General features: G+C 33.4%; 1 protein-coding gene across 1 annotated transcript in view; it reads left to right on the forward strand.

The window, feature by feature from the left end:
* The first annotated feature begins 348 nt into the window (after positions 1-348).
* abca7 (ATP-binding cassette, sub-family A (ABC1), member 7) overlaps positions 349-14,772 on the forward strand; it is a 56,811-nt gene continuing 42,387 nt past the window's right edge. The window contains exons 1-8 of the mRNA XM_059341888.1: positions 349-416; positions 3,646-3,744; positions 4,569-4,662; positions 6,084-6,225; positions 7,807-7,931; positions 11,754-11,872; positions 12,891-13,088; positions 13,842-13,934. Coding sequence (XP_059197871.1) covers positions 3,679-3,744; positions 4,569-4,662; positions 6,084-6,225; positions 7,807-7,931; positions 11,754-11,872; positions 12,891-13,088; positions 13,842-13,934 — 837 coding nt within the window. The 5' untranslated portion in view covers positions 349-416; positions 3,646-3,678. The remainder of the gene's footprint in view (positions 417-3,645; positions 3,745-4,568; positions 4,663-6,083; positions 6,226-7,806; positions 7,932-11,753; positions 11,873-12,890; positions 13,089-13,841; positions 13,935-14,772) is intronic.

A 14,772-nucleotide genomic window follows, 5' to 3' on the forward strand; every position in this document is an offset into this window, starting at 1 on the left:
TATATGTGTATATATATATATACATATATGTATATATACATATATGTGTATATGTATATATGTATATGTAATATATATAATATATATATAATATATATATATAAATATGTAAAATGTACTGCCCGCACAAAATAAAATATGCAAGAATACAATAAAAACATACAGACCACAGCTCTGTCAATGCCTGGCCAATCAGCTGTCTTCATTTACCAAAACATAGCAGGCAGCCAATCAGATTCTTTACCGGCTTTTCTGACCCCGCCCCAGGAATGTTCCCTGACCAATCAGCGTCGCCTGTGGGCGGGACTTTTCCGCTCACACACCTGCCTTTACAAACAGTGGGGAAGTGGAGAGTCAATGACAAGCTACCGGCCGGAAACACTAAAAGGAGGTTATATCACCTGTTTTACAGAAAGGTAATCATTAACAACACTTTAGCGAATCTTTGGGAGCTCATTACGTTTTATAAATGTTTTTCGGAAAGGTGCTTTTCAGCCATTACGATGTAACAGGGCAGGAAGTGCATCTTTCCCTGGTAGCTTAATGTTAGCTAGGTTCATGTTTCTGTGTTAGACATTTACGACTCAAACTGTGAATTAAACTGGTAATTGTAGTCGCTAATAATAGCGTTTCAATAATGTTTTTACTTTACATTTTGTTTGAATATGTGTCGTTCTAAATTAAATACTGAAATGCCTGCAAGTTCGTTTTATATAGTGTAGTTTAAAAAAAAAAAGATTTACTGTTACAATAGCTTGTTAGATTAGGTTACACATATATTACTGCACAATAATAACCAGTATTTCCTGCCTTAGACCTTCATAAAGATATGGAATGGGAAATATTTTTAGTCAGACCGTCAAAATAGGAAGAAAATGTTAAAAATGTCAAAGAAAACACAGTGGCAAAATGTGACTTTATTGTGACACAGTTTATTTTGTTGTTCATGTTTTTGTGTTAGACATTTACGACTCAAACTGTGAATTAAACTGGTTATTGTAGTCGCTAATAATAGCATTTCAATAATGTTTTTACTGTACATTTTGTTTGAATATGTCTCGTTCTAAATTAAATAATGAAATGCCTAACGTTAGTTAAATTCGTTTTATATAATGTAGTTTAAAAAAAAAAAAGATTTACTGTTACAATAGCTTGTTAGATGAGGTTACACATATATTACTGCACAATAATAACCAGTATTTCCTGCTGTAGACCCTCATAAAGATATGGAATGGGAAATATTTTTAGTCAGACCGTCACAATAGGAAGAAAATGTTAAAAATGTCAAAGAAAACACAGTGGTAAAATGTGACTTTATGGTGACACAGTATTTTATTTTGTTGATGCAAAACAAAAGAGCGTTGCAATTGCTTTGTAACCTGGCACAAATCACCAGCCAGATCTGCAGATTATGTGCTAACAACAGCACAAACACAAGGAAGAGCCTGTAGTCTGGACTGGAGGCGTTCACAGAGTAGAGTAAATGTTAAAGACTCTGAGTGAAACAGGTAAGCTGTTAGGATCAGGAGGATTTTGAGATAAAGCAGGGGATTGTCCACCTTGAGCAGATCACAGCAGGCACAACCTTCACACACAACAAATAGCCTGTTGGGTCCATCACAAACAGGATGTTTTCATTTTCTTTAACCTATTTGTGTTAGAGAGTGGACTATTAAAGTTGTTGTCTGCTGAGGATTAAGATCATAGTTGTTTCCAGTGGTGGAAGAAGTATTAGGATCCCTTACTTAAGTAAAGGTACTAATAAAACACTGTGAATTTACTCCACTACAAGTAAAAGTCCTGCATTCAAAACATACTGAAGTAAAAGTACAAAAGTATCAGCACCAAAATGTACTTAAAGTATCAAAAGTAAAAGTACTCGTTATGCAGAATGGACCCACTCAGATTGTTATATATGTTCTAAATATATTATAAGATTATTTGTATTGATGCATTTATATAAGTAGCATTTTACTGTTGTCCAGATAGGACTAATTTTAACTACTGAACACACTGTTATGTTTTATAAATTTGTAATCATATTAAATATTTTTTTCATGTTGAATCTGAAAAGTAACTAAAGCTCTCAGCTAAATGTAGTGGAGTAAAAAGTACAATATTTTCCTCTAAATGTAGTGGAGTAGAAGTATAAAGTTACATAAAATGGAAATACTCAAGTAAAGTACAAGTAACTCAAAATTGTACTTAAGTACAGTACTTGAGTAAATGTACTTAGTTACTTCCCACCACTGGTTGTTTCCCCTGCAAGGCAAGGCAAGTTTATTTGTATAGCACAATTCAACACAAGGTAATTCAAAGTGCTTTACATACACATTAAAAACAGCAAGACACAATTGAAAACAGCAAAAACAGTCAATTAAAACAGGGAAATAGAAATAAAAATATAAATAGGATAAAATAAGATACAGCAGGATAAAAAAAAAGAGATAAAAGATAAAAATCTGCAAAGGAAAGGTCAGCCACAGTTTCCCACTACGAACTCATCAGCAGAAGTCAAATTCTCACATTTTAAAGAACAGCAAACAAAGAAGCAGTCAGCATTTTATAAACACTTAAATCACTCACTTTAAATGAAAGTGAGAGAAAAAGTGCACAAAATAATAACAGTCAATAATCTGCAGTGAAAAGAGAAATTGATTTTGGTCTGGAAAGAATCAAACCAATAATTAAACCACTAATGCTACAGAAAACTGACCAAAAGTCAAATTGGTATATTTTATATTTAGTTATTTACTGTCTGTGATGTTCTTTTTTTCTTTTTTTTAACTTCTTAAGTGTCATTGTTCTATTCTGTGTTTTTTTCTATTGTTGTTTTTATTTATGCTACCTCAGTATTTTATTCTATTGTATTTTATTGTACTTGAATACCGGACTGCTGTGACAACCGAATTTCCCTTCGGGGATGAATAAAGTAATCTATCTATCTATCCATCTATCTATCTATCTATCTATCTATCTATCTATCTATCTATCTATCTATCTATCTATCTATCTATCTATCTATCTATCTATCTATCTATCTATCTATCTATCTATCTATCTAATGTAGCCTTCATTTAAATTAATTATTTTTGACTCTGTTAGTGTATCATTCTCTGTTTTCAATTGAAAGCATTTTCCTCTTTTTGGCAGCAAAGGGACTTGTAGAGCCTGTAGAAAAAAATAGCAAAAAGCATGTATGTATCTGTGTGTGAGACCTTGACTGCTGAATATTTCTTTTATGATTTATTTTCAAACATTATGTCTGCTTTTTATATTTGGCATTCGAGAGGGACTGGACAAGACAGAAAACAGTGAGACAGAGGGGAGATAAAATGTAATAAATGTCCCCAGCTGTAATTGAAGTTCATGTGCCACAAAGAACTTAACTATAGTTAAGTTTTTTTAATTTTTATTTTTTTTATTGATGTTGTGTTTTTACTGAAGTGTTGTTGTTTTATCTCACTTCATGTAATTGTTGTGTGTTTTGCATGAATTTTTATAGCCGTGTCGAAAGACAAATTTCTGCTCTGTTGAACAGACAATAAAGATATATTCTATTCTATTCTATTCTATTCTATTCTATTCTATTCTATAGCGTCCTGCTGAACGTGTCTTTTTCTCACCACATTTTGTGTCTTTCAGCCTTGCACCATGGCCAGGTAACTGCTGAGAGTGATGGGGTTTTTTCGACAGCTCACCCTCCTGCTCTGGAAGAACATCACATACCGCAGGAGGAACAAGGTGACCATAGTTTCACTTCACAGAAAGGAATATTAATAATAGTTTGTTGTTTTTATTATTTAGGAATAATGAAACTTAGAGCATAAACAAATACTTTTTTCAATTGCATAGAACATATTTGCTATACCAACTGCAATGTCTGAAGTTTTCTTTAAAAAAAAAAAAAATAGGTCACACTCATTGACAGGGTCGGGGGATAACATTTTGAACTACCGGTCAAAAGTTTTAGAACACCCCAAATTTTCCAGTTTTTTATTGAAATTCAATCAGTTCAAGTCAAATGAACAGCTTGAAAGGGTCCAAAGGTAAGTGGTGAACTGCCAGAGGTAAATAAAAAAAGGTAAGGTTAACCAAAACTGAAAGATAATGTACATTTCAGAATTATACAATTATACAATTGAATTCTGTTCATGTCTTTGTAAGTCATTTTGTGTCTTTTTTTGTCATTTTGTGTCTTTTTTTGTCATTTTGTGTCTTTTTTTGGTCATTTTATGTCTTTTTTTGGTCATTTTGTGTCTTTTGGTGTCTTTTTTTGTCATTTTGTGTCTTTTTTTGGTCATGTTGTGTCTTTTTTTAGTCCTTTAGTCCAACATAAAATGTGATTTTGAAGCTTTTTTTTACTTTCAAAACACTATCATGCTCAATCAAGAATTTTAAATGTTGCAAATGTGCATTAATTTCAGAGTACACTGAGACATTAAACTGCATCATTTTCAATTAAATTCTGGAAAAGTTGGTGTGTTCTAAAACTTTTGACCGGTAGTGTACGTCAGTAAAACTCATTGATTACTTCTAACAGCTCCCATGGTTTCCTTTTCCTGCAGATCCAGCTGATCATTGAGCTTCTCTGGCCGCTCTTCCTCTTCGTCATCCTCATCTCTGTTCGACATTCACATCCACCCTACAAGCAGAGTCAATGTGAGTCATATTATGTACGGTACACACACACACACACACACACACACACACACTTACTCTTACTTAATGAGAAGTGGCTTGATGCCAACCGGCTTAAGCAGATTAACTCACTGAGAGTGATTCTGGTGCCACGCACGCACATTTGATTTCCTAACCTGTTGTGTTCTTGACCTTCCTTGAGAATTCCTACATAAGAATATAGTGAATATAGTGACACAGCAACATAATTTAAAGCAACACTTCACTACATGACACAATATAGGCCAGCCAGTAAATGCCTCACAGTTTATATCAGCTATTCTCAACCTTGGGGTCGGGACCCCAATTAGGGTCGCGAGATGATTTCTGGGGGTCGCCAAATCATTTGTTTTAGTCTTTTTGGTCACTTAATGTCTTTTTTTGTTAATTTTGTGTCTTTTTAGGTCATTTTGTGTCTTTTTTTGTTCATTTTGTGTCTTTTTAGGTCATTTTGTGTCTTTTTTTTAAATCATTTTGTGGTCAATTTATGTCTTTTTTGGTAATTTGGTTTGCTTTTTTTGGTCATTTTGTGTCTTTTCTGGTCATTTTGTGGTCAATTTGTGTCTTTTCTGGTCATTTTGTTTACTTTTTTTGGTCATTTTGTTTAGTCATTTTGGTCACTTAATGTCTTTTTTTGGTCATTTTGTGTCTTTTTTGGGTCATTTTGTGTCTTTTCTGGTGATTTTGTGTCTTTTTTTGGTCATTTTGTGTCTTTTTTGGTCATTTTGTGTCTTTTTTTGGTCATTTTGTGTCTTTTCTGGTCATTTTGTGTCTTTTTTGATCATTTTGTGGTCAATTTGTGTCTTTTTTGATCATTTTGTTTACTTTTTTTGGTCATTTTGTTTCTTTTTTGAGTGATCTGAACTGTGCGTGTGAGATTGTGTTCAGTGAGTGGGGGTCACGGACAACATGCATGTTAAATTGGGGGTCGCGACTCAAAAAGGTTGAGAACTACTGGTTTATATGACCACTTAAAGCTACACCATGGTCACGTTTTACAATTTTGTTAAATAAGTAAACTTTCCTGCAGCAAATTAGAAAAAACAAAAACAGAACCTTGCAGAAAGATTTACCTTTGTGTACTGAATCTATTTCAAGTAAAGTAGTGGATATGAAGCATTAAAAAACTGTAGTGTAGTTGTAGTTTGTGAGCATCAAAACTGTGTAAATTCCTATACATTTACATAAAAAAGAAGTGAGAAAAGACTTCTCCTTTCCTGTTGCTGTCTTCTTTAGATCAGTCAACGGTTCCCATAGCAACCGTTTGGGTTATGTTAGAACTATTATGTAGTCTGCTGCCTGTAGATTGTGTTTCAGGTCCCTACCACAGTATTCTCATTGTTTCCTGTCTGGAGCTAATCTCCAGCTATTAACTGTTTGTTTTTGTTTTCCTTCTCTTTTAGGTCACTTCCCAAACAAAGCCCTGCCCTCTGCAGGCACCTTGCCCTGGATCCAAGGCATTATCTGCAACATCAACAACCCCTGCTTCCACAGCCCCACGCCAGGCGAGAGGCTGGGCCAAGTTGGCAACTTTGATAACTCCATGTAGGTAAACTGGAGGTAAAATCAGGACAGCTCTCTGTAGTAGCAGAGGTAAACAGGAAGTCATTGTAGGATAAAGAAGGCCAACACGTTAAAAAACAAGTCAAAATGTATGTTTGCATTCAAAATGTTTAAAGAATGTCAGCTTATTGTAATTTACTTTGAATTATGTTTATTAGATCAAGAAAGCTGTAGACTGGACCAGTAGTTCTCAGTCTTTTTGAGTCGCGACCCCCAATTTAACCAGCATGTTGTCTCACTGAACACAATCTCACAGTTCAGATCAGACAAACTCAGTTGATACGACAAATTTTGGACAAATAATGAAGCAGACAACAACTAAAACATCTCTCTCTCTGTGCATTTATATATATTTTTTATATTTTATTGTTACTTTTAATCTAAGTCCTTTGCTATCAGTTTAAAGGTCCATTCTGACCTCCTGAGTGTGTAACAGTCAGCTTCAAGCCAGAGACTCCTTGGAAAGTAACAACTTGATACTTTGGGATTTGTCAGAAAAGACACAAAATTACCCAAAAAAGAATCAAATTGACCAAAAAATGACCACAAAATGACCAAAACAGACACAAAATGATAAAAAAAGACACAAAATGACTAAAAATTACATAAAATTAAGCAAAAAGGACTCAAATTGACCCCCAAAAGACAAAAAATGACCACAAAATGACACAAAATGACACAAAAAAGAAACAAAATGACCCAAAAAAGAAACAAAATGACCCGAAAAAGAAACAAAATGACACAAAAAAGACACAAAATGACCAAAAAAAGACACAAAATGACCAAAAAAAGGAAACAAAATGACCAGAAAAGGCACAAATTGACCACAAAATGACCAAAAAAGACAAAAAATGACCAAAAAATTACATAAAATTAAGCGAAAAAGGACTCAAATTGACCCCCAAAAGACAAAAAAAGAAACAAAATGACACAAAATGACCCAAAAAAGAAACAAAATGACCCGAAAAAGAAACAAAATGACACAAAAAAGACACAAAATGACCAAAAAAAGGAAACAAAATGACCAGAAAAGGCATAAATTGACCACAAAATGACCAAAAAAGGCACAAAATTACAAAAAAAAAAAGACATAAAATGACCAAAGACTAAAACACATTATTAGCAACATTTTATGGACTTTGCATGACTTGTTATGAGCATGCTTCAAATGATGAGTCTGACATTGATAAATATGCATACTGGTATTCACTTTCTTGTAGAGAATTAGATCAGATGGTCTTCCACTCTCATGTTTGTGTGCTAAATATAAAGCTGCAGCTTAGCACTGACTAAAGACTAAAGAGATCAATTAAAAATGTGAATTTTGGAAATTATAACATCAATCTTTTTTAAATACATTTTGACTATTGGAGTTATTGGAAATGTTTGGATCACATCAGTCGGAAAAAATCCTCTGCAGCCACCACTGAAATCTACTAATAATATCAGTGTAATCTTTAGCCGCAACTGTGCAGAAATATCGGGTCCTCATTGTAATTAAATGTAACCTGACTGCATGTGTTTGTCCCATTAAAAACTCCTCTTGTTGTCCTTGTTTTCCAGACTGTCTCGTGTCTTCGTGGACGTCCAGACGGTTCTGTCCTACAGTGGAAACCGGAGCTTCTCTGGCTTTCAGGACCTGATGGAGAGTGTTCGCAGACTGGGAGAGAGACCTGGAGCCTGGCCAAGTACCACAGCTCATTTGAATCTTCATCTAGCACTGAGCTGAAGGGATACTTTAACATTCTGACATTAGTGACACTGAAACAGATTAATTTTTACTTCATTCAGGCACCTGATTGAGCTCACATTTGTTAGAATTTGTTACAATTCATATTGCAAAAACCCTAGTTGGGTACTATTATCTTAAAAGTTAATAATCTATCATTATACTTGCAAAAATAAGTCATTTTGACTGGCAAAACACACAGTGGTTGAGTATATAATGTCAACGTATACACTACTGGTCAAAAGTTTTAGAACACACCAACTTTTCCAGAATTTAATTGAAAATAATGCAGTTTAATGTCTCAGTGTACTCTGAAATGAATGCACATTTGCAACATTTAAAATTCTTTATTGAGCATGATAGTGTTTTGAAAGTAAAAAAAAGATTCGAAATCACATTTTATGTTGGACTAAAGGACTAAAAAAAGACACAAAATGACTAAAAAAAAGACACAAAATGACAAAAAAAAAACACAAAATGACCAAAAAAAGACACAAAATGACTTACAAAGACATGAAAAGAATTCAAAAATGGACAAAATAGCCCAAGACTCCATAGAGTTAAGTTGTTAACCCATTTCTTGTTCCCTGAAAAAGGCCTTCTTGTATAATTCTGAAATGTACATTATTTTCCAGTTTTGGTTAAGCTTACCTTTTTTTATTTACCTCTGGCAGTTCACCACTTACCTTTGGACCCTTTCAAGCTGTTCATTTGACTTGAACTGCTTGAATTTCAATAAAAAACTGGAAAAATTGGGGTGTTCTAAAACTTTTGACCGGTAGTGTATCTTTAAGGATGCTTTCTAAGAATCAGAATGAATTATGTATGTGCAGAAACCCAATAGAGCCTTCTGTTTGGCTTCTGTCAGTGAAGTTGTAGTGTGTTTCAAACAAGGTCATCATGTGTTAAAGTCCAGGAAGACAAGATGGCAACAACAGAACATTAAGCAAAAAACAAACAAGTATTCTAAAATAGAAAACTAATTGATAGCAGGGTTAGATAGATAGATAAATAGATTACTTTATTTTTCCCTGAAGGGAAATTCGGTTGTCACAGCAGTCCGGTATTCAAGTACAATAAAAATAAAATACAATAGAATAAAATAAAATACTGAGGTAGCATAAATAAAAACAAACAATAGAAAAAAAAAACACAGAATAGAACAAGGACACTTAAGAAGTTAAAAAAGCAGATCAGTTGGTAGGATGGTTGACAAGATGGAGGTAATTATACTGATGATATGATGGCAACAATGCTATAGTGACTAGACGGTATATAATAATAATAATACAGTATATAATATATATAATACAATATAATATAATATGTAATAATAAACAATATAAAATTAAAAATAAACTAAATAAAGTAATTATAAGTAAAATAATATAATTATAAAATAAAATAATATGATATGTAATATATAATAATAATAATAATAATACAGTATATAATATATATAATATAATATAATATGTAATAATAAATAATAAACAATATAAAATAAAATTAAAAATATAAATAAAGTAATTATAAGTAAAATAATATAATTATAAAATAAAATAATATATGTAATATATAATAATAATAATAATAATAATAATAATAATAAATAAGGCTGGTAAGGCCGGTATTATAATAATAATAATAGTAGTATATTACAGTATATAGTAATAATAGTAATTAGTAAGTTAAGTCCCTGCAAGACATTAAATACAATAAAAGCATTCAGATTATTTCCAGCTCTGTTCCCAGTCTGAGCAGACGGAGAGCGTCCAGTAGCACCAGTAGCACCAGTAGCTGATCTGATCTGTATGAATGGATGTAAACGGTGTCAAGTGACCAGATGAATGTGGCCTTTTACTGCTGTGAAGCAGCACAGAGTGGCTGTTTGGCCTCTTTGCTGTTCCTGATTAAATTACATTACTGCCCCAGACAAACAGGTCGATGAATGGCAGCAGGTTCTTCAATGGGAGGGGGTTTCTGCTATAAATCCCACATTACCGGCATAGTAGACATCTGTTGACCGATACTTTAAAGATCATAGCATAAAGCAGGTTGTTTGGGGTTTTTTTACCTCAAAATTGGTATTGTATAAATCAGCTATTCTCAACTTTGGGGTCGGGACCCCAATTGGGGTCGCGAGATGATTTCTGGGGGTCGTCAAATCATTTTTGAAGTCAGCTCTGTCTCCACTGTGTTAAAGTGTTCATGTGTTTTTGTCTTTTTGGTCATTTAATGTCTTTTTTGCCCATTTTGTGTTTTTTTTTTCAGTAATTTTGTGTCTTTTTTTGGTAATTTTTTGTCTTTTTTTGCCCATTTTGTGTCTTTTTTTTTTTTCTTAGTAATTTTGTCTTTTTTTGGTCATTTTGTGGTCAATGTGTGTCTTTTTGGTTATTTTGTGTCTTTTTCTGGTCATTTTTTGTATTTTTGTGGTCAATTTGAGTCCTTTTTTGCTTAATTTTATGTAATTTTTGGTCAATTTGATTCTTTTTTTGGGTAATTTTGTGTCTTTTCTGACAAATCCCAAATTAGCAAGTCATTACTTTACAAGGAGTCTCTGGCGTGAAGCTGACTGTTACAAAAAAACATATAAATGCACAGACAGAGAGATGTTTTAGTTGTTGTCTGCTTCATTATTTGTCCAAAATTCGTCGTATCAACTGAGTTTGTCTGATCTGAACTGTGAGATTGTGTTCAGTGAGACAACATGCATGTTAAACTGGGGGTCGCGACTCAAAAAGGTTGAGAACTTCTGGTATAAATGAAAATATTTTTCTGCGTTACAGATTTTCAGGAGATAGAAATAACACAATTGGTAACATTAAACCTCACAGCAAAAAGTGTTTCTTGCCTGGTTTACCATCCAGTTTTAACCAGATATATAAGCCATGTCTTCAGGTTAGCTTATGAGCTAGACATGACCGCCAAGAATTGATTGATTGATTGATTGATTGATTGATTGTCTTTATTTCGAACATGCAAGCAATAAAAAAAAAACAAGTTTAAATATTAATAGATGAATAAATAAAAAACAAAACAAAAAAGCAAAAAAAAACGGGTCAGTATATACATACATATATGAATAATCAATATAGTCACATACAAATATTATAAATAATTATATATATACATATACTATAAACAATTTATATTACATTGTGAATACCTATACATGTATTGTAAATTACTATATATATATATAAATATAAACATAAATACAATTACCATGTATATTACAAAATAACAGTCTACATATGTCCATGTTACAGAGGCTTTTCTAAATTTCTGTACTTTGTAAAGATGATGTCTTTATATTTGTTTTTAAACTGTCTTATGTTTTGGCTTTTCTGTACTTCCACACTTAACTTATTCCACAATTTGAATGATTCAAATTGCAGACGTCACATTACACAAACTGATATTTCTGCTTCAAAAGCTTAGTGCAATTTAATTTTATACATTTTTAATTCTAACCCATCAACCCCATTGGAACATTATGGGTTTTTTTTTATTGACAAATTATGGTTTGGTGCCTGAAAGAGGAGATCTGAAATAGGAAATTAGCAAAATAGGTAAGAATTTAAATATTGGATACTATTTATAACCTGAAGAACATAAAATGAGCTGTAGTTCCAGTGAGCAGGAACTTGCCTGCAAATTGTTCTGTTTGGATGATTTATTCACAATATCAGTAGTTTTTTAGTGTTTTTTTATTTGCAATACAATGTGTTGTATTTGTGTCACTGGGCAGAACTTCATGTGTGTGTTTCTGCTGTAGATCTTCCAGTAGAAGAATATCTGAGACCCAATGAGACGTTCTCCACCTTCCTGCAGACCAACGGCAGCCTGTCGCCGGTTACTGTGGACCAGCTGCTGAAGGCCCGTCTCAACTTTCAGGTGACGTATCGGCTTTATATCCTTCAATAACAAACATTAAATGTATAGAATAAGAACATGGCTTTTGTTAAATTGGCAAATTGTACTGGCACATGCAGTTTATGATGATAGATTACTTTGGGAAATTCGGTTGTCACTGCAGTCCGGTATTCAAGTACGATAAAATACAATAAAATACAATAGAATAAGATACTGAGGTAGCATAAATAAAAACGACAATAGAAACAAAACACAGAATAGAACAGAACAAGGACACTTAAGAAGTTAAAAAAAGCAGATCAGTTGGCAGGTTGGTTAGATGATGGTAATTATAATTATACTGATGATATGATGGCAACAATGCTATAGTGACTAGACGGTATATAATTGTAATAATAGTACAGTATATAATATATAATATAATATGTAATAATAAATAGTAACAATATAAAATAAAATAAAAATAAATAAAATAATTATAAATAAAAATAATATGATCTACACTACCGGTCAAAAGTTTTAGAACACACCAACTTTTCCAGAATTTAATTGAAAATGATGCAGTTTAATGTCTCAGTGTACTCTGAAATTAATGCACATTTGCAACATTTAAAATTCTTTATTGAGCATGATAGTGTTTTGAAAGTAAAAAAAAGATTCAAAATCACATTTTATGTTGGACTAAAGGACTAAAAAAATACACAAAATGTGTATTTCTTGTTCTTGTTCCCTGAAAAAGGCCTACTTGTATAATTCTGAAATGTACATTATTTTCCAGTTTTGGTTAAGCTTACCTTTTTTTATTTACCTCTGGCAGTTCACCACTTACCTTTGGACCCTTTCAAGCTGTTCATTTGACTTGAACTGCTTGAATTTCAATAAAAAACTGGAAAAATTGGGGTGTTCTAAAACTTTTGACCAGTAGTGTATGTGCAATATTTAATTTTCCGCCACTAGGGTATGTTTTATGTTTTACATATTATACTCATAGCCTAACTCTACTATATGTAAATGTTGGGACTCTATTTTGTCCATGCAGGTTTCTGTGGCTGGAGCTCAGCTGCAGCTGAAGGACCTGGTGTGTAATGCGAGCATGCTGGGACAGTTTCTGACCGTCGATGGAGGAGAAGCCACCATGAATAATCTTCAGACTGAGCTGTGTAACGTGCCGGCTGACGTCCTGCAGGAAGCTGAACGCCTTTTCCTCTCTCAGCTCGACTTTACCAAGTTTTTTACAGTAGGAAAAAGATGTTTGCATGTTTGCTGTGACACTGAATTGTTTGCATATCTGACAAGCTACAGCAAGTAGCATCAATTTTAGATTACGGTGACATTATTTATATGCATGCTTGTCCCTCGGTCCTAAAACCACTTGATACAATTTATCATTCTGTTATTAGATTTATTACTGGCGATGGGTTCATGACCCATCACTGCCACCTCTATCATAATGTTGGTTGGACTTCCCTGGCTCTAAGAAGGGAGCAACACTGTATATTGTTTATTTATAAGGCACTACTAAAAAAACTACCATTCTACTTATCGAGCCTAGTGAGCTTCAGATCTTTTAACTTTCCAACTGGTTCATATAACCCACTGGCTCTAAATATCCCTGCTATTAAAACGGAGGTTGGGAAATTTGCTTTTGTTTATTTTGCTCCTTTTAAATGGAATAATTTACTGTCACGGCTTCAGTTGGATACACTGATTCCTTTTAATCATTTTAAAGACATTCTTATTAATCTTATGATTTCTGAATGTGTATGTACTCATTGAATTTATTGTGCTTCTGTTGATTATATATTATTATGGATATGTAGTGTAATGTGTTAAAATTGTATTTGTACTGTAATCAGGACGCCATTGGAAATGAGAGCTTGCTCTCAATTGGCCCTCCCTGAATAAATTAAGGTGAAATGAAATGAAAATGAAATCAGTAAACCTGTCTGTCTGTCTGTCTGTCTGTCTGTCTGTCTGTCCTTCCTTTTAGAGAGAGCGTCTGATGGCTAACGCTGCAGACCTCAGGGTCATCAGTCAGGCCGTCACCTCTGTTTCCCAGCAGCTGTCTGTCCTCATCGATGATGTAAGGACACTAATGACTTGTCATGTCAATCTCATGTCTTCTGTCTGTTGATTGGAAATACTTTCTGGGAGGTATATTGCATTTATCATGAAGAAGTCAGCATAGAAAAGTCAGATCATCATTGAATGGATTGTTATTTTGTAGTTGTTAATTGTTTATTGTTAAAAAGATCCCCATTAGCTGTCACCAAAAGTGGGAGGAGCTAGTCTTCCTGGGGTCCACAAGACAAAACAGTTATTACATTCATATCTATTACATTAATTTTCACTTTCATACAGTATCGTTAATTCACTACTCACAAATTTAAATAGTGCATTCTCAAGTAATAATTAAAAGATACTTTACTATTCAGTTCACGTATATTCAGTGGGCAATTATTCCAATAACTGATAGCACGATAAATAACTGTTCCCTTTAAGGCATTTGATTTTGGACATGGTGACATCATCCCACCACCATTAGCTGACCTTGTCTCATAGGAATGAACCTGATCACATCTGACAATTTGGTTATAAAAGAAAACAGGTTGAAAAGAATAGACAGTGTTTCTAAAAAATGTTGTTGTATTGCACGCCAACCTGTAACTCTACCATTAACCAGGACAGCTGACGGTGCATACTGATAGTGTTTGTTCTTATGGAACAATGTAAAACCAACCTGGCAGCTCTGTTCTGGGCAGTTTGTAATTTCCTTAGTTGACCTTTAGATTCGGAGGACCATACAGGTGCACAATAATCCAGGTGACATAAAATTAACGATTTAGCCACCTGTCCCACAATATTTGTAGGGACATAAGAAAGACATTTCCTCACCATTGAGATACCACAACCTTGTTGTA

The sequence above is a fragment of the Centropristis striata genome, chromosome 9, assembly GCF_030273125.1.
Source record: "Centropristis striata isolate RG_2023a ecotype Rhode Island chromosome 9, C.striata_1.0, whole genome shotgun sequence".
NCBI classification, from domain to species: Eukaryota; Metazoa; Chordata; class Actinopteri; order Perciformes; family Serranidae; genus Centropristis; species Centropristis striata.